Below are 19,938 nucleotides of genomic sequence, written 5' to 3' on the forward strand. Positions count from 1 at the left end.
GATTGATACACTGGATTTTAAAGAAAGGTTGATTCAATCGCTTTCAGTATGCAGAACAACAACAACATACCGAGGGTACTCCCACAAAGTGGATCTGGGGAGGGTAGAATGTACAGACCTTACCCCTACCTCAAAGGTAGAGAGGTTTTCCGATAGACCCTCAGCTCAGTATGCAGAATTAGAGTGTATGCAGACCTTACCCCTATCTCAAAGGTAGAGAAGGCTGTTTCCGATAGACCCACAACTCAGTATGCAGAATCATGCCCTGAAAAGGTACCCCTCAAGAACAATCAAGATGCATGTTTTACTTATTATACATTCTGGCTCTTTAGTGTGCACAGCCCTGTTTGAGTTTTGCTCATTGTTTTCAGCATGCACAAAAAGTGTGACTGTGGAGAACTACATACCGAAACTGTCCACTTAGAAGAACCAGTGTAATGCTTATTTGCTTTAATCTGCATGGTGAGGAAAAATCAGTTTTAGGTTAATGCAATTGGAACAAAAAAGAAATCACACAACCATATGCTTTGAAATTATATCCTCAGGTATACTTTTGTAATCTCCATCAAAGAGCCATCTGGCAAACTGACAAATGTATTTAGACTCTAATACCCGTGATTCATCAAACTACCCACATTGCAGACTTGTTTTCAAAAATGTTTAAAGGCCTGCAAAGAAAGGCAAAAGCGTTAAAACATTTGAAGATATGCCACAAGGAATTGTGAATCTCAATTACTGGCACTCAGGTTCCAACTAGAATTACGGCACCTGCAGCATCCAGGGACTTAGCAATAGCCCACCAATATCCAGTATCATCAGCTACACCAGCTATAAAAGCCCTTTTACTCGCAAATAGCGCTTACAGTTTTCTCAAAAGACAGGGCTACAGGGAAAGAGATTCCAAATTTGGCCACATTAAAAAAATAGTTACAAGAAATCAATACATCATTCCCAGTGTAGTCTCACAAAGTGGGGTCTGGGAAGGTAAGAGTGTATGCAGACCTTACCCCTATCTTAGAGGGAGAGAGGCTGTTTCCAATAGACCATCGGCTCAAAAGAAAAAACAATCCAAAACAGTTCTGAAGAAGAAATAATGGAAGTACAAGAAACAAATAGTAACAAAACAGTACTACAACAGAACATACGACAGTCGAAGTACAAGAAACAACAAATAGCAACAGAAATCGAAGGATAAAAAACTACAAGTGTAATAACTATTAGTATGGACAACAATTAGACAAAACACTCCCACCTACGACGTTCTACCCTAATCCGTGTCCTCCACAACTTTCTACCTAAGGTCATCTCGGTACACATACATATTTTGACTGGCAGGAAAAAGGAAGAAAATAGGCAAAAGTATCACTTCAAATAATTTAAAAGCAATAGGCAATCACTGCCTGAACTCATCATTTATAGAATATTTGAAGTCATCAAAGTATCTTAAAAGAAGAATTTTTAGAGGACAGCTTGGAAATAATCCCGGAATCATAGTTTCCATCTTTCCAAAACTGGCAACAAAAAGGTCCTGGACATATTGGTGACATTGAAAGACCAGGGGACTAGTGTTTGTATTATCAACTCCATGCCTCTTAATACACCTAAACGTGCTAAATATTTAGCAGGGTACAAAGAAACAAGAAGGAAGTTACAATTTGTACATCTAGAATCCATTAAGAGGGACAAGATGAACTAAAGACTATTATGTCAACTAGTAAGGAGCATTATATAGGGCATAAAGCAGGGTTAAAAATACTAACCAGTTCAGCTAACCAATTGCTGGGGCCAGGAATCCTAACAAAGGAATTCATAGAAATTAAAAAAATACTATACCCAGAAAGATCTTTTATGTTAAGAGATTCAACAGTTATATATACAAAAGAACATATATATTTTTGCACTACTAGCACACTGTAATTTTCGGACGAAGGGTATTCAATTGAACCCGCTTCCTTCCTTGCTGTTAGCTCCACCACTGCAGCCAGCCTTTCAATTCAACAAGCATTAAAACTTACTTTATTTACTTTCACAAGAAATTAATATAGCATAAAAAATAAATTAGACATGTCAACAAATAGCAGACCATAAAAATATTGTTTTTAGCTCAGTTTGTCATATCTTCAAGACGGAGAATGTATTTGTTGTTTTATGATTTTTAAATAAACTCATTTCTCATATGAAAGGGTAAGGAAAAAACCAACTGACAACTTCATTACTCAAACATACAGACTGCCTTCATAACTTATTAAGCATGAGCATGCTTCATAACCACAATCGAAGGCCGTTAAATTCCTTCACCTATTCTTTGAACTTCCAGCCTTAGCATTGATTATGGAACTAATGTCGGGAGCCATTGGACATTCCACACTTGACTCCCAAGTCAAACTTGGCCGCAAATGCTAAAGTTGACTGAAGAGCCTTTTGAATCGAGCTTGGTGTATTTGCAAGGAACGGTGCCTTTGGGGAGCTGGCAATTTCTGCATTGCACTTTTGTGCGGACTGGATTAAGGACTGCCCAGCTGGAAATAAAGAACTCAACTGTCTAAATGGCATTTCGCTGGAAGTTGTATTTGGTGCACTTTGTCTCCTCTGAATGGGTGATGAAGCACTGTAACACTCATTAGGATGCGGTCTATCTTCTACTGCTTTGTCAACTGACAGGAAGTTTACACCCCGAGGTACAGAACCAGGAGGGGTTCTAGTCGACATTTGATTGATGCTCCCTAACTTGGCTTTCATGTCAACCAGTTGCAATTTATCAACTCCATAATCCATATTAAGCACGCCTGACAATGTGTCACCACTAGGCTCAGCTGAAGGTGCTCGGCCAAAGGACAAGAAGTTCATTCCTTGTGGTGTCCTCGTAGATGCGCCTTTCATAAATCCATTCGGTTTCTGAATATTGTCAACACCATTTGCTTTGGAGGGTAAACCAACTTCTTCATGCTTTCTGGCATCACCTTGCAAAGACTTCCCATGAGATAAGAACGTGATACCTTTGGGTGTTGATGCAGCTGGCTTTCGCACATGCTCTAATACAGTTCGCTCAGTGCTATTACGGGGAACAAGCCCAGCTGAACTAGATGTGGAGTTAACGTCTTTATGCAACATTCCATTTGTGTTTACTTGGACCAAAGAGTTTGAAGCAATAGGACTTGTAACTGCCTCTGTCTTAACAGTTATCTGAGATATGCCAGTGACATAAGAAGTTAAATATCTTGATATAAAAGAGGAAAACACACCTCCAAAGATGTAAGAAGATAAAAATTGTGCACAACTGAAAAGTTAAAAAGTTGAATTGCAGGGAGGACGATACCTCATGTGAAAATAAACAACTAGAACCTCTGTTGCAAAACCCTTGGGAAGCATATTTATCGCACGGATACTTGGAGAGTTGATGATCAAACGGGCAGTCATCACCTTTCATGCAAGACTGACGTGCAAAATGACAACATGGCTGAAGAGGAAAGATCTTTACAAACGTTAGAAGCCAGAACAAAGGTAGAAACATGGATGTTATGCTACATGATAGAAACAAATACTTGTAAAAGCAACAGCGGATACTTTTGAAAGTAAAGGAGATATTAAAATTTTGTTCATTTTCTGAACAATTTGACAGTGCTGCAAATCAAAAATCATGAAATGGAACTTAAAACAGCAAGCAAAATTTTTCTTGGACATTTTAAAAAGAGACAGTAGCCTCAAAACTGCTGCAAACATTTTATGCCTTGGTGAGTTGCTTTCTCAATAAGAATCTAAGCATATACTCCCTCTATCCCATATTAGTTGATCTTTTTCCTTTTTACACGCATATTAAGAAATCATAAATAAGAAGATAAATTTACTAATTCACCCCTTACAAAACTTCTTGGAAATTTTACAAATAAATGTGAACGCTTTCAAAAAGAATTAATTACAAGGGTAATATAGGAAAAAATTAATTAATGCTTTACTGATTTAGTAAGGTGATCAACTAATATGAGACAACTATTTTTAGTAAGATGATCAACTAATATGGGACGGAGGGAGTAGTAGACACAAAATAGATACTTAGACGCTCAGATCTAGCTCTACAATCTGAAATTGACATGTATCCATACTAGACAAACTAATTTTAATCAACACAAACGATACAACATATATAATTTAAAGCATAGCCTAAAATGTGGAATATGTGCACATAGTAAGGTCCCCCACCCCCGATTTAAGTTGTTAGTTCCAGACTGAAGGGAGCAGCTATAACTTTTATAGGGTAGACCTACATGATCATTTCAAGTTCTATGTCTCGTGACAAAATTATCAAAAACAAATAAGATTTCAGAATATGGCGATGATTGGAATGCTGGTAAACATTCCAAACTCACGGGTTGCTATTTCAAATAGACTATACCCACTCTCAATTCGAAAGTAAGGTAAGCAGTAGCATCACAGCACGACTTCAAATCTCCTAGCATTGCCAACAGCTTGCAACAATATGGTATAACAAATAAATAAAATAAAAGCAGCAAAAATAGACCTTTGACTTTGTCAAGGGGATGGTATCATGAGAAAATTTACACGCCTCACCCTGTCAGAAGACAAATGAAGAAAGTCAGATCCCCAAAACATTGAAAGATTTGCTAAATCATCTTACCCTATATTATACGATTCTGAATTACCTCTAGGCATCTTCCCTTGAGATAATGGCGGCAATATTTCACGACTTTTGGTTTCACCACTGGTGGAAGCCTCAGCCTTTTAACTCCAAGCTTTATTCTCTCTTCAGCTCGTTTACTTCTCCGCTTGGCCTACAAAATATACAAGTTCCTTTGTAAATAGAGACATACGAAAGAATGAACAACTTGATCCTATAAATCTGAGAATAAGCATATCATTCTACCAGATTTAACATCCGCATTCAGTAAAGGGATGATAAACTCATTTACAAATGAATGAAAACAAAGAGAGAACGAGATGGTGCACCTTTTTCCTTGCTTTGCTTTCCTTGGTTAAAGGACCTCGCTTCTTTTCATTTTTACCAATATTCTCATTCTGTCACAAGATGAACAGAATCAAATATAACAATATTCGCAGCTGATGAAAACATAGAAAGTGAGACTGATGTCTAATAAATTGTAACAAATTGCAAACTATACTTTATCCATCTACATTATCGTACTGACTTGCAGACACAAACATGACTTTGAATGATCAATACATTAAAAATAAACGTTTATAAATTTTGCATTTCTGGTGTAACAGTATTATGGAAAATTTGTATCAATACATGGATTTCTAGAGGAGTTAAGTGACTCGTAGAAGTCAGTTTTTTATCTGCAGGTGGAGCACTGTAACAGACTAACAGTACCATCTTGGTACCTTCATCAATGAAACTTTACCTTATCAAATAAATGTTTCATTAGAAGACTGTGATATTATGAAAAATTTCAGTAACAGAAATTCAATTTCTACTTTGTCCATTTCCTTCCATCCACCGGTCAAGCAAGAAAATCAAATAATGCACTATATTCGAAGTATGCAGATGTGGTATCAGTAACTTTAGATAATGCACCATATACAAAGTACGCAGATGCAGCATCAGTAACTTCAGAAACCTACTAAAGTCCTTGCTACCATTTCCTCATTTTCTGGAGGGGGGAGGAGGAGAATGCATTATAGTCAAGTCTGGATGATTTTGATAATAGTCAATAAGCATGGTCTGGACACTTTATGCATTTATGACATCGATCAAATGTCAGCTTTCTTTTTTTGATTTTAGGAATGTCTATAATTGGGAATAGTCACACAAAAAGTGCAGACGGGCATATATGAAGTTTCACTCTTTGAAACAGCAATTATGTTCAATAGCAGATTGGAAATAGTTTTATAGATGCATGAGAATGTACCAAGTCCAAGACAAGCAAGATAGCTGGACAGATTCTTTACTAGCCACAAACTAACAACTTTTCAGCTGATTATACGAGAGAAGACAGGCATTTATGGTGAAGTAAAGAAGAACCATCGCTGGAAGAAGTCAGAATACTTCTAAGGAGGGAATCACCTATTGAATCCTAACACTGGGAAAACTGAAAACAAAAATGAATTAACCAGTACAGACTTGAAAGTAGCACATAGTTGAAATAGATAGAACATAAATTAAGTGCTAACAAATCGAAGAAGTGATCATACCTCAGTAGCAACTTTTAAGTGTTTTCTTTTTTTTGCATTTACACCGGAGGTTGAGTCAAATTGAGAACCAGCAGGATGATCTAACTTCACGTCTCCACCAACTTGCTTAGCATTATTTTCACTATCCAAAATGGTGTCATACACACAAACCTTTCTGGTCTCGACATCCTTTGAGCGGAAAACCTTTTCAGTATTATCTTGCGGCTCTTCTCTGAACTTTCTTATGAACTCTCCCCCAACAAAGGTGTTATCCTCATCAACTGCATCATTGGTTGAAGAGGCAGAAGCATCCTTCCTCTGTGGTGCATTAACGTGAACATCAAAAGCAAACTCTTCTCTACCGGAAATGTCAGCAGGAGACTCATCTGCTCCATCCTTCTTCTCATTCCCAATATGATTAAGAATGTCATAATCTGATTCATCAAAAACCATAAAATCTCTGAATGCTTCCCCTTCCTCCATCTCTTCACCCATAGGAACATGGACAGACGACTCTGCTGCTCCAGCAGAAGATATCAATGTTTCCAACTCCACCTCTTTTACACGCAATCCATGCTTCATTTCTTCCGAAAAATGTGTCTCAGAATCATCCATTTTCTCTCCAGAGAGCTCTGCAGGTTGCGACAAATCAGCAATTGCATCCGCACCAAAACATGATTCTATTCCTGCACTGACATCATCAATACTGGAGTCTTTGTCTAATCCTACCGGTCTGATAGGATCAGGCTCCTTCACCTCAGATTCATGAGTGCTACACCTATTCCCAGGTTCCTTGACCATTTGATAGTTATAACCAAGAGTTTTGTGTACCAAACAATTCATATCAATGATATCGTTTGTTATAAAATCACCTCTATCGCCTTCTACTGCATTACTTGTATGATTTGACAGATCTAAATCTACTTGCATTCGTGCACGAGTAAAATCTCCATATCCATAACGAGAGTTCCCATCACTTCTATCACCAGAACCCGATTGCACTGCCAGATTGTTAGACTCGTTATGAGCAGGACCAGTACCTAACAAATTCTCAGACCTGATGAGACGATGATCAACTGATTCACCAACTTCATTTTCTGTTCCCAGTTTACTGCTCTCATTGTCATCTGTAAATTAAAATGGCTTCGTCAACACCAACATGCTAATATAACTATAATCTTATTTAGTTTCTTCTTAGACTGAAGTCGAGCTGTAATTCTAAACTAGAGTGGGAACCATCATTGTGTTTATATATTGTACACGTGTAATCATACGATTATCGGAAGCATATGTAACATCACAATAACACACATTGAGATACATTTGTTGCATGTAATATACCAAAAGGGGGAAAAAGATACTCACACACAGAATCTAAGACAAACAACAATTAAAACTGAAACAAATTAATAGATGTAACAGGTCATTCCATTCTATCAACAACATACCCAATGTGATCCCACAAGTGGGGTCTGGGGAGGGTACAATGTACGCAGACCTTACCTCTACCTTTGTGAGGTAGAGAGGTTGTTTCCGAGTAGACCTTCGGCTCAACATAAAAGTATCCAATGCAGGAATGTAAGGCACCAAAATCTATGTTGCTCAGACTCTTCAAAAATTTCAACAGGTGTGTGTCGGCTTCGCCAAAAGTAGTGCATTTTTGGAGAGTCCGACACTGGTGCGGCAACAAAAGTGAAGAGTCCGCGCAACTAAGACCAAAATAGCAAAATATAAAACAACTATAGCAGCAGATAGCAATACATATCGAAAAATAGGAACTACGCAATAAATGAATACCACTGCTAAAAGGAAAAGAGTAGACTCTCCCTCACAAAGTGGGACAACTCTCGGCTACCTAATAACTCTCTAGTCTAATCCTTGACCTCTATATCTTCCTAATTAAGGTCACGTCCTCAATCATGCTGAAGTTGTGTCATGTTCTATCTAACCACCTCCACCTCTTCAAACTCCTGCTACAACTAATATCTCACACCTCCTCTTCACGTGTCTAAACCATCTCAGTCTCAACTTCACTTCCCTCCTATTGTCTTCCGCTGATGTCACTCCTACCTTGTCATGCATAATTTCATTCCTAATCATACCTCTCCTCCGAGTATGTCCACACATCCATCTAAACATCCTCTCCACTACCACTCTGCTTCATACATCAATATTGGTCATTCCATTCTATCGTCATCTCAAATTGGATAAATAAGCATATAAATTCATACTTTAAGTTCCATTTTCTGCTAATTCACGCAAATAAGATAAAATTTAAGCAAATTACCTAGTTTTTGTTTATCAGTGGTGGAGTCTGTGCTCGGGCAATCGGATATAATCTGAAGTAGTGTACTGTAGGTTTGGCTCATGAGTAGCCGGCGGCGAGGAGGTAAAGGGTAGAGATTTTGCAAGGGTTTTAGGGCGCCGATTTGCGAATTCTCCATTGTTGATCAAAAACACACAGGCGCGCTGAAGTTGCGCCGTTCGAATACACTTCAGCACTTTTGGGCGAATTTATATACTCTGAGGTAAGTTTCAGTAAAACTATATATTTTAAATATTTAAAGAGTATAATATTATCATGCTATCGAAAAAATTAAATGATATATTTAATTAAATATTGAGTTATTTACCTTAAATTAGTAGGATTAAGTCTTATTGAATTTGTTATTTTTGATGTTGTTCTATTGTTGATGAAAGGAAAGTGTTTGAGCAAAAGGAATATCAGTATATACAAACACATAATTGTTTCAATGTGATGTAATTAGGCATTCTAAATTTGTTTATATAAAAAAAATTATATTGAAACTTACAAGTTATATCTTTTTATCATAATCATGATATAATATTTAGTATTTTTTTTTATACACTCCTAAATCAACAACGTATTCAAAGATTTATATTTTAAAGATTAAAGTATCACAAAAATGTGTGTGAGATTAGTTTTATTCCTCCATCTTTAAACAGAGATTTTAAAATTTGATTCTACACGCTTTGATAAAAAGGTTTATATGACGAACCTATTTGATGCGAATCTAAATTTGTTTGACACTCACGTAGAATTGTAATCCCAAAACACCCGAAGAATAGCCACCTTTTAAACTACTAGTCAGGCTTTACGCAACGTTTGGAAACTATTTAAACTTTAGCCACTTTATAAAGATACCATAACATCAAACTTTGCTCAACAAGCAAAATCTGGTTGACTATTTCTTGTAAGCCCAACTTGTTATGCAAACGGCTTGGACTTCCCAACTAGATGGGCTTTGGTTAGTTGGTTCCTTTGTCGAGTTCAAGATCTCAACACCCCCCCCTCACGTGTAGATTTGATATTTTTTATGGTCAAGCTCGTAGAAATTCCTTTTGCATTGGTAGCACTGAGATTCGATTCGAAGATCTCTGTCTGCTCTGATATTATGTTAACGTGTGTGATTATCTCATCTAAAAATTTAAGTTGTTAGAGAAAACATATTTTTTTTAGTAATAATTGTATTCTCAACATTTTTCGACATATTATTCAAATTATATATTTTTTTAATATTCAATTTGCTGATTTTCTTTAGACCGTAGAAATTGTGGGTGAAGAATTTTGTATTGTCATAAAATTGTTGAGCTACTTGCATGGGTATTTATGTTCCTACTTTGTACAACTAAATTATAGACCTTATATGTAACGTAACCAAAAAATTCAAGTCCAAAATCAACTAGAAGGGTTTACAATGGTTGTGGATTAACTACAAACGATTTAATCATTTGTGTCTAAAGTTAGGTTTGGTAATTTAGCTTGTACGCTTTGGAAAGCTTAAAAGCAACATGTCAACGGTATATTTTACTAAATTAATTTTATTAATTGTGTTTTGAAAATATTATGATTACAAATAGTATTTAAAAAGATGACAAACTTTTCTTGATTTGCTAAAATAAATAAGTAAAAAGCAAAAAATTAAATAAATTCAATATATAGTCAAGTAAAATAAAATGGGGTGAGTAACTGAAATCTTCTGACTAGCTCAACTCTGAACGTACGTGTGTATGTAACGTTCTCATAATCTTATAATCACGAATTTGAAGTTGATAATTTCCAAAATCAATTATATACACATGCACTTTCATCTACACACAAATCTCGATAATTTATGTTAAACTACATAAGGCTCATTAAAAAAAAAATGCTCATCTACGAGAAACTTCTATTTATAGAATTTTGGAAATATAAGATGTACGTATAGTGGAGTATAGTTAAAGATTTGATAATTTTCAATGCACTATGCCTTTGTTCTACGTATGTAAAAAAGATAGAATTAGAAGGTTATGCCGACATGATTTATAAGATGTCAATTGTCAAGCATGCCAAAAATAACACCCATTTTTTGGCCCCAACTGTCACCACAACACATGATGTAGAGTGCACTCTTCTCTTCAAGCTTATCCGCCGCCTCTACTGTTGGATTTTTTTGGATTTATCTGATGTTTGTGGACCGTGATAGTAATCTGTATAAAAGATCGATTAATTTAAATTTATGTATTACAAAATTTATTTCTAGGAGCGACACTTTCAACATAAGAATAGAAGAATCTCAACTATCGTAGTACAATCATGTTGAGATTATATAATATAGATTATAAGTATTTGATTTTAATTGTAAATATATAGGGATATCTACAATTATGCTATGGTATAATCTTGAATTGTAGTATAAGTTATGTTTTTTAATTTATAATTTTATCTATATTATTTTACTTTTTTGAATAATTTACAAGCGTTTTACCTCCCGATGCGAATACGTCGTATGTGGGGGCAAACACTAATCTCGAGAAGATATAGGTCGACGTGACCCAAATTAAAACGGCCAGCCTTTCGACAATGACAAAAAGGGTGCCCCAATTTGCCTCCTAATGACACTCAAATGATACAACTTGGACGTTTGCACACAACCCCACCAATCAACAAATCTAACTAATAAATGCCCTACTTTTAGCACTTAATTAAAATCGTGACCTAACACTCAATAAATTCGGTAGAATAAAGTAAGTTGTAAATTTTTTTTATACAATTTTATTATCATACATATTATCTATTATATGACATTTTTTTTATAAGTTTGATTTAAAAGGAATAGCATAATATTGTATTTTAAAAAATATTTGAATTTTAACTTGCTTTGAGTCGATGTTTTTATGATCACAAAAACGTTATGATGTGTTCATAACAACTTAAAATCTTTTTTTTTTTAGTTATAACAAATCAAACTATGTCACATAGAATGAAATTTCAAAATAAAGATTGAGTCAAGATTTTAATTTTATGAATTATGGGTTAAAGATAATAATTTTGAATTCTAATAATTAATTGAGAGTTTATAATTTAATTTGTGTACATATTTAAATTTAATATTTATATTAACGAAAGATAAAAAGGCATTTGATGAAATAGCGAAAACAATTAGGTATTAAATTTTCTTATGTCGACAAATACGACAATAGAACGGGTCACATTCAATTCAACTTGATATAGTTGATTGTTCATTGAACTTCTGCCACACAAGCATCTACTATTTAATTTGTTATGGTCCAAATACTTCCAATACATAGAACTCTCATGGCTCCCCAAAGGTCAATTATCCACTTTTAGCATGTGATTTTGGGAACTTGCAACTTTCTCTTTCCTCAAATTTGTCACTTGTTTATTTAATTTTGGCCAACTTGCATCACCTCTAAATCTCAACATTTATAAATAGCAAGCATTTCCTTCCAAATGTAACAAATGCAACAAAAAGTTAGTGTATAAATCAAGAACAAGATCATTAATTCTTGTTCTAAGGTTTTTTCGGGCTAGACGGAGATTGACCCTCGAGTACAATAAGGCAAAAGGCAGAAGGGAGTTTGACTGCAAGACCCTCACGAGTGTAACAAGGCAGAAGGGAGCTTGACTGCAAGATCCAATATATAAGATGAAGAGGCAAAGAGGTAATAAGAAGATAGGAAATAATTATGGGGAGATGAAAAAGGTCAAAAGGGTTGTTGAGAAACAAAGTGAAGAGGTGAAAATAGAGGAAGAACATAGGGAAAATAATGGTGGAGGAGATGTTGTGAAGGAGGTGGAGTTGATGGGTGAGTGTGATAATTGGATTAATGAATGGCTTTGTTCATGGAGTAATGATAATGTTGTTGTAGATGAGCAAATGTCATGGGGAACATGTTGGTCACCTGTTTGGGACATGGAGTTCTTGGGAGAAGCTTATATTAACTTGTACAATGATGTTTTGTGGGATGATGATGTTTGGGATTTAAAAGCCATCAAGGAAGTTCCAAGTTAATAGAAAAAGGAGACATGTTTGTATTTTGATCTTTGTAAGTGTAGTTTTTCTTTTTTAACGAATCGGAGTTATAAAAAGTTGAATCTTAGTGGATCATGACAATTGCTTAAGACTTTTCAAGAATGTTGTTGTGTGCGTGAGATCTTTCAAAATCTAGCAATGTAAAATTTTAGAGGATCTAACACAAATACAATGACATTCTTGAAAAGTTCAAGCAACACCTACGACATTAAGATCGATACCACTCTGTCACTTACAATATCCTATCTAAGTTTAGTTGCAATAGGTACTTGAAAATGCACATGTACAAGGTTTTATGATTACTCTTAACTATGAATAATTAGCAGTCTGAGAATCTTTTTTTGTTGTTACGATGTGATTTCAATTCATAAAACTGGTGACAAAGGATTTAAATGTGTTTATGGAATTTCTTGGCTCATTGGAATGTCAAGAAGTTATGAACAAACTGAGGGAATTGCAGCATGATAGCAATAACAAAACAAATTATAAAGGGACAGTCTAGTGCACTAAATATTCTGCATTCACACAGGCTCTTAGAAAAGGATCACATCTTTAATGAGTGTAATATAGACGGTCTACCCTGATACAAGCATTAGTGACTGATTTTACGGCCCGTAATGAGTAGATATTGGAATATATGGACCATCAACAAGAGAAGTACTCCTTCGTCCTTAACAGAGGTCTCCAATTCAAATCCCTTTGAGTATGAAGTTAGGAAATATCGAATTTAATCGAACTCTAATATGAATACCGAAAAATCAAATGGAAATAAAAAATTAAATCACATATTGGAATGGATTTGCTTCACGATAAAGCAACAACAGTAGGATTTTGACAAATGTGACTAGTTTGAGTTATCGTTTTAGATTTTGTTTCTATTGTTGACAACCTTAAATATATTAATTTAATATTTTATCATATATTTATCAATCTTACAAGTGAAACATTAGACAACTGTCTAACATGTTCAACAATTTATATAATATATAATAACTTTAGAAGTAAATCTAAAGTTTTTTCATGAGATTTTCAGTTAACTTTCAAAAATACAAAACCCGCATCATCCAGATTCCTGATATGGGCCAATTCAAATTGAAACAGGCCCGATTGATTTGGACTCTGTAAAACGGGTCTTCTTTCTTGTTTGGGTCATCATTTGCTTTTTAGTGCGTAGTAGGATTTATCGAAAATAATATCTCTATTTCACAAAATAAGGATAAAATTAATGTACACACTAATTTTTTTAAAATTCGATTCATGAGATTACACTAAATATATTATTGTTATTGGTGGGATCGAGTAGTACAAGGTTGATTACAGAATCAAAAATTTCAAAACTGTACCATGCCCATAGTAAGTTAAACAACAAGAGGTCACTCTTGGTAGTCGATTAGAATTATTCAAATATTTATAATGTAGAAATTAGTTATGGGAGAATCTATATATTAATTTATATGATTATTAATTATGTAGTGATTAGTTATTTTACCTTCTAGCATGCATAACTTATAGGAGTCGTTTGGTGTGACATATAAGGTATAATAATTTCAAAAATAAAATGTTGGACTATTTTATTCTGTGTTTGGTTGGAGCCTAGAGGTATTAGATAGTCATGACATTACTTATTCCGCCATTTATACCTTAGTTATCGGATAAGTTATTTCATATACATGATGAAATAACTTATTCCAGGATAACTTATTAAGAGATAACTTGTTTCCAACCAAACGATTTCATAATGTATTAGTTGTGAGCATTTATAAATTACAAATCAAATACTATTTTAATTTTATCTCTTTACTAGCAACCGAAGACAATATTACTCATACATAACTTAATACCAGCATAACTCACCTCAAACGAGCTAACCTAATATACAGGTGCCCCACCACAGAAGATGAGGACGCTCACATTTTATCATTCCCCATGAATAAATTTAATCACCGGCGAGTGAGACACAAGTCAAAATCACAGCAGATTGCAGAGACCAAAATCTCATCGCGTATACTAAACGCTCCTTGAAATCGCGTGAGTACTTTCCTCTTCTTTTTCACGCCTTTTAATTTCTATTTCCCACCTTTAAACACTACTCAAAAAAGTACTCAAACACAAAACACACACTGTCACTCACTAACAACACAGTTCACACACACTCTTAACTGAAGTGAAAAGCCCTAAACCGAAGCTTTGAGAAATGGCGGAAGGCAGAGGATCTTCCCTTGTTCATCTACTAGTAATTGTACTGAGCTTAATCGCTTTCGGATTCGCCATTGCCGCCGAACGCCGCCGGAGCACTGTAATCACTACTCCTCTTTTTTGTACTCTTATCTACTGCTTTTGCCTTTTTTTGTGTGTATATGTAGCTGATGAGTGTTAATTGAGCTTAAACTTTGGTAGATCCAGCGCGAATTTGTATATATTGTGTAATTCTGTAATCGTGTTGTGCTATTGAGTGATTGCTTTTTTAAGATCTGAAATTGCTGCGTTTGTTAACTCTGATAGTTAATTCGTTTGGTGTATGATTGCCGTAGTGTAATGGAATATGTAGTTATAATTAAAGGTAGACGTCCGTTTAGTGGATTTATCAGTTTGATTAATGAATATATGTTTGTTATAGAGTGTGTTGTGGATATCCTTTAGTGAAAACTTGTAGGATTTGAAAATGAGAAGAGATGTACGGCAATTATCCATTACATAATTTACAGAATGTAATTAATGTGTGGTTAACTTACTAAGATCAAGATGTTAGGTGTATAATTGGTGACTGAATCCAGTCTGTGAAAAGTTTAAAGAAATGCATCTAACACCAATAAACTTGTTATTAGTGATACTGTTATTGCTAAATGAGTCAGAGCGCAAAGCATCATGTTTCATAGCAGCTATGTTCTGTTGAAATGGATCATCAAAATGATGCCTATGGATGGTAGAAAAACAGATATTTTTTTCTATTGAAAGATTCTTTTGAGCCAAGGGTCTAAACAACGTCTCTATCCCACTAAAGGCAGGGTTAAGGTCTGTGTACATCCTACCCTCCTCAGACTCCACTTGTGAGATTACAGTGTATATTGTTGTACCTTTCAAAGATTTTGCAGTTAATTCGGAATGATTCAGATTGTCCTTGGTTGTGTTTCATTACTGAATTATGTCTTACTGAAATGTTTATTCTGTATTATCTGGTGGAAGTGTGAGATCCCTTCTCATAGAAGTGGACTTGATTTCTAAACCATCAATTTCTAGGTCAATTGAATTAGTCCAACATCAAAATCATAACAATCTGACACTGGATATGCACCCGGATAACTATCTTTTAGACCGAAGGACAGTGCATTTTCACATGCATCAAGCGTCACTATTTTCATTATCTTTCCCTCCATCAATCTTCAGGATATTTCACCCCCACCAAATAATGAATTTTTAGGCTAATCCTTCGGATTCAACAAGCCTCCCTCTACAATTAGTGGGAGCAGGAATATCAGAATTTAAATATACAAACAAACACGTCCAGTAAAGAAAAGAAGTAAAGGAACAAGTAAGAGTTTGTAGGGAATAATAGCCGCAGGAGATGAGTGATTTTGTTAAAGAGTGTGTGATTATGGAGTCAATTCACACTCTTTGTGACCTAATCATTATCCCCTACAATTTTTTAATTGTTCCATTCTTTTTTCTTTGCCAGACTTGTTTGTTTATATAAATTTTGATGTTCCCTCTCATAGAAAAAGGCTTATTGAATCCTAGGGGATATGCTGAATTATTTCATTATCCGGTGGGGCAAAATGTTCTTAAGGAAATTTGTTTTCATACGCCTCAAGCATTGTACCATCTTCTTGATCTTCCTTGCCAACATAATGAACTTTTATATTCATTCAAACTACTCATCCTACTGCCGACACTTGTAAAATACATCTATGAAATGTAAAGGAGATGTGTATGTAATTTCCAACTGAAATGTAAAGGAGAACTCTTATTGGCCCACTAAATAAATCACTTGGAGCTCTTCTTCTTTTCTATTTTCCCTCATCTCATTTCATTCTTTTCGAATTGCTTTGAGTTATAATCGGAACTAAGAATTATTTGCAGCTATAGTCCATAATCTGCATGGACCTATGGCTGGTGAATGTCCTCTTACTTATTTAAAGAACTTTTCACCTTATGTCCAACTTAAGATAAATCGCTTGTGTTTAAGAACTTCTACCTAGTATAATGATGGGGCACTTGGTTTATACACTACTATTGACTACATCTGTTAATATAATTACTATATGTCCTTTACTTAGAAATTGTTAATGTCCCCGTTGAACAGCATTTCTCTTTGCCTATCAATTAAAAGCAGAAAGTGAAGTAAACAGAAGCTCACCAAACACTCCCGCCAGAAAAATAAACAGGAAATGCTGGCAATTGTTCAGATGAGGAGTTGTAGCAGGGAAAGTATTGTGAGTAGTCTCAGTGAGTCTAGAGGAATGAAGTGATCACAACTCTAATATTCCTTTTCCTTAGGTTGGTTTTGCATTCTCGTAAGTCATCGCAGCAGTTGCATAAATCCTGGTTTTTCATTATCTCGAGTGCTCGCAGCAGTTGCATGATTCTTTGCATTCTTTGTCGAAGTTAGCATGATGGTGCAATAAGATAGAGTTTGTTTAAATAGTTGTGCTTTTTTAAACATAGGGATTGGACGGTTATCAAAAAAAAAAAACATAGGGATTGGCAATTAGAATGCTGTCACCAGAATATGGCAGATAAGAAAAAGGAAGTACCAGTGATGCAGGTGCAGAGAGAGTTTCTGTAGCATGTGAAGAGTCACGATGTTTCTTTTGGTCTTATACCTCTTATCAAGAAAGATATTACTGGAGGTTAAGATTTACCCTATAAAAAGAGGATGGAGGTTGAGATTTACCCCCAAGAATAATTATCTATATGGTAGGATTAATGCTTTGAACTTTTGTCTGTTGTTGAGGATCACTATAAGCAGGGATAACTTCTGTAATATGATGCTAAGGGGACCCTTATTATGAAAGCCAAAGGGTTCATTTTTTATTCACAGTCTGTACTTTACTATCATAATGAGTTTCAATTTAACTATCTGTAAAACATGAATATCATTACAAACAGAAGTACAATCACATTCTGTCAACTGGATGATAAAAATAATAATGTGGAAGTCGATGTTGAGACCCTACAATTTTGAGTTAGGGGTATGGAAATGAATTTGTAAGAAATTTCCTTTCTTTTTCCTCAATAGAGGCTTGGAACAAAAGTTCCTGTGGGATGTGCCCCTTTTCCAGCTTGCCTGAGTTGTATGGAATGATTACTTATATTGAAGTATCTAGCACAGGAGTTTATTAGGCTTTGATAAGAATATTCGGATATGTGAAAAGCTAACCCTCTGTTTCTTGCTCATTTATAATGAAGACATTTGGATGTATCACTTTTGAGTAGACTTATGATCCTTCTATTATTAAAGCAGTAAGGAAAAAAATGATGGATGATGCCTCTCATGGAAATATTTTGTAAAAGTGAATTTGAAAATAACAAGGGTGTTTTGCAAATTATATGAGCTTAAAAGATGTTGAATGAATGAGTGAGTTTATGAACGGGGCTCTAAGGTGTTGCAATGGCAAAAGGCAAAAAAGGAAACAAGAGATCAAAAGCCCCAAAAGATTTCTAGGTTCAAAATTAAGAATGGTAGACTGATGTCTACTCTAGTTGTCTTGCTATCCATGGAAAAGTTATATAAAACTTGGTAATTGTATGAAAAAACTTCTTAAGGGGCTGCAAGTAGGATGGAATTGGTCAGTGACAAGAAAAACTCCGATAAATTAATCAAGCTTTGCAGCCAAATGATTTAGAAGATTAGGCACTGAGACAGGCTGTTATTGCAGTCTCTGATTAGACTGTGACTTAAACTACTAATCAACTTTCTGATTTGTACCTTGATATAGAACCAGCTCATTACCTGTGTAATCGGTTCCTTTTGACAGGGTACTCTGCATGATGATATTGTTACCAATCGTACATATTGTGTTTACACCTCAGACGTTGCCACTGGATATGGAGTAGGTGCTTTCTTGTTTCTTCTTTCAGGCGAGGCATTGCTTATGGGAATAACAAAATGCATGTGCTTCGGAAGACCTTTATCTCCTGGTTCAAATCGTGCATGGACCATTATATACTTTGTATCATCATGGTGCGAGTCTCATCATTACACTTCTTTACCACATTTATTTATGTAGAAGTAAAAGTCCCATATGAACTACATTATTATGGTAATCCAGTCAACAATTAGCATCAAACTATCTTCTGCTGGCATATATAGATGTGCATGGTTCTGTCCTCGGACATATTATATTTTGAAAAGAAAATCAGATCACATGTTTGTTATTCTGGAAAAGAAGTTCCATTTATCTAAACGCATGTCTCAACTTAGAATGCTCCATGGTGTATGATCATTAAACATTTGCACTCTTCACATTGTCTTTGCTCCTTGTACGCTAATTTGTTATCAAGTTATTGCAATCACCATCTTGCAAATCATTTCTTAATATTAATGCTAAGATACCTTTCGAACTTCATTTTGGGAGTGATCCACATGATCTATAAGCAGCATCCTGAGATTTTACTTTTTTTCTGTTACTACACTCGAAGACATCTTAAAAGGATTCATCCTACGATATACTAAACATTTATATCTGCAGGCTGACATTCCTGGTTGCTGAGGCATGTGTTATTGCTGGAGCAAAGCAAAATGCATACCACACCAAGTATCGTGATATGCTCTTAGCAGAAAACTTCTCTTGCGAAACGCTAAGGAAAGGTGTCTTTGTTGCTGGAGCAGTCTTTATCGTTGCAAACATGATCCTTAATGTGTATTTCTACATGTATTTCACTAAGGCTACTACTCAGCCAGCTCACAAGACAAATCGTACTAGCTCAAATATCGGGATGGCTGGTTATGCATAGATTTTGCAGAAGAAACATTAGCTAGGCTCTATATTACCTATATCATTGACACTATGGTTGTATAATGTACTACTCCATATAAGTTTGTCTATTATATTAAATCTGTTTTTTTTTACCGTTCTGTTGTTGGGTATTTGCTAGTGATCGATTAGATAGATAAATAGAAAAACTTGTATTATTTGGGTGAAGAAAAATAAACTTCCCCTTTTGTGGCAAAGGTAGTGTGGAATCTGCATGCCACTTCACTGTTACTGAAGCAGGTTTGTAAGAAAAATATGGCAATAAATGAAGCAATAGATAAAATATAAAATGAACTTTTCTACAAATGAAGCCATTTGTGTAGTGTGATTAAAGAAAAAGAGTATATTATATAAAAATAAAATATGAGAAAGACTATGGTCTTAACACAAAAAAAGCATACAAGGAAGAAATTCAAGTACGATATTGCAGCAGTGAATATTCATGAAAAGAAATTTAATGCGTCTAAAAATTAGGAGGC

At 35.0% G+C, this 19,938-nt stretch overlaps 3 protein-coding genes across 3 annotated transcripts; 2 read left to right on the forward strand and 1 right to left on the reverse strand.

Annotated features, from left to right (window-relative positions):
- Nucleotides 1-1,993: 1,993 nt before the first annotated feature.
- Nucleotides 1,994-8,667, reverse strand: LOC102603595 (uncharacterized). The gene is made up of 7 exons (XM_006344237.2): nt 8,435-8,667; nt 6,169-7,274; nt 4,963-5,031; nt 4,659-4,787; nt 4,517-4,567; nt 3,317-3,457; nt 1,994-3,183 (listed from the first exon to the last, which is right to left on the reverse strand). Exons 1-7 carry the CDS (start codon nt 8,589-8,591, stop codon nt 2,338-2,340), a joined length of 2,499 nt encoding a protein of 832 aa, XP_006344299.1. The 5' UTR covers nt 8,592-8,667; the 3' UTR covers nt 1,994-2,337.
- A 3,068-nt stretch (nt 8,668-11,735) lies between these two features.
- Nucleotides 11,736-12,643, forward strand: LOC102605716 (uncharacterized). Its single transcript, XM_006344073.2, has one exon. It carries the CDS (start codon nt 12,099-12,101, stop codon nt 12,462-12,464), a length of 366 nt encoding a protein of 121 aa, XP_006344135.1. The 5' UTR covers nt 11,736-12,098; the 3' UTR covers nt 12,465-12,643.
- Nucleotides 12,644-14,576: 1,933 nt separating this feature from the next.
- LOC102606050 (uncharacterized) lies at nt 14,577-19,554 on the forward strand. The gene is made up of 3 exons (XM_006344074.2): nt 14,577-14,781; nt 18,461-18,666; nt 19,175-19,554. The coding sequence occupies exons 1-3, from the start codon at nt 14,680-14,682 to the stop codon at nt 19,437-19,439; spliced, it is 573 nt and encodes a 190-aa protein (XP_006344136.1). The 5' UTR covers nt 14,577-14,679; the 3' UTR covers nt 19,440-19,554.
- The last annotated feature ends 384 nt before the right edge of the window (nt 19,555-19,938 follow it).

Source organism: Solanum tuberosum, unplaced genomic scaffold (assembly GCF_000226075.1).
Source record: "Solanum tuberosum cultivar DM 1-3 516 R44 unplaced genomic scaffold, SolTub_3.0 scf00051, whole genome shotgun sequence".
Classification (NCBI taxonomy): domain Eukaryota; kingdom Viridiplantae; phylum Streptophyta; class Magnoliopsida; order Solanales; family Solanaceae; genus Solanum; species Solanum tuberosum.

Bases quoted from the DNA above. Each gene is read 5' to 3' on its own strand.
- LOC102605716 (XM_006344073.2), top strand. From the start codon at position 12,099: ATGAAGAGGCAAAGAGGTAATAAGAAGATAGGAAATAATTATGGGGAG.
- LOC102606050 (XM_006344074.2), top strand. From the start codon at position 14,680: ATGGCGGAAGGCAGAGGATCTTCCCTTGTTCATCTACTAGTAATTGTA. The intron at 14,782-18,460 runs GTAATCACTACT...TCCTTTTGACAG, and splicing joins CCGAACGCCGCCGGAGCACT to GGTACTCTGCATGATGATAT. The intron at 18,667-19,174 runs GTGCGAGTCTCA...TTATATCTGCAG, and splicing joins ATATACTTTGTATCATCATG to GCTGACATTCCTGGTTGCTG.
- LOC102603595 (XM_006344237.2), bottom strand. From the start codon at position 8,591: ATGGAGAATTCGCAAATCGGCGCCCTAAAACCCTTGCAAAATCTCTAC. The intron at 3,458-4,516 runs GTCTATTTTTGC...TTTCCTCTTCAG, and splicing joins TCCCCTTGACAAAGTCAAAG to CCATGTTGTCATTTTGCACG. The intron at 3,184-3,316 runs GTATCGTCCTCC...GGCATATCTCAG, and splicing joins GTTGTTTATTTTCACATGAG to ATAACTGTTAAGACAGAGGC.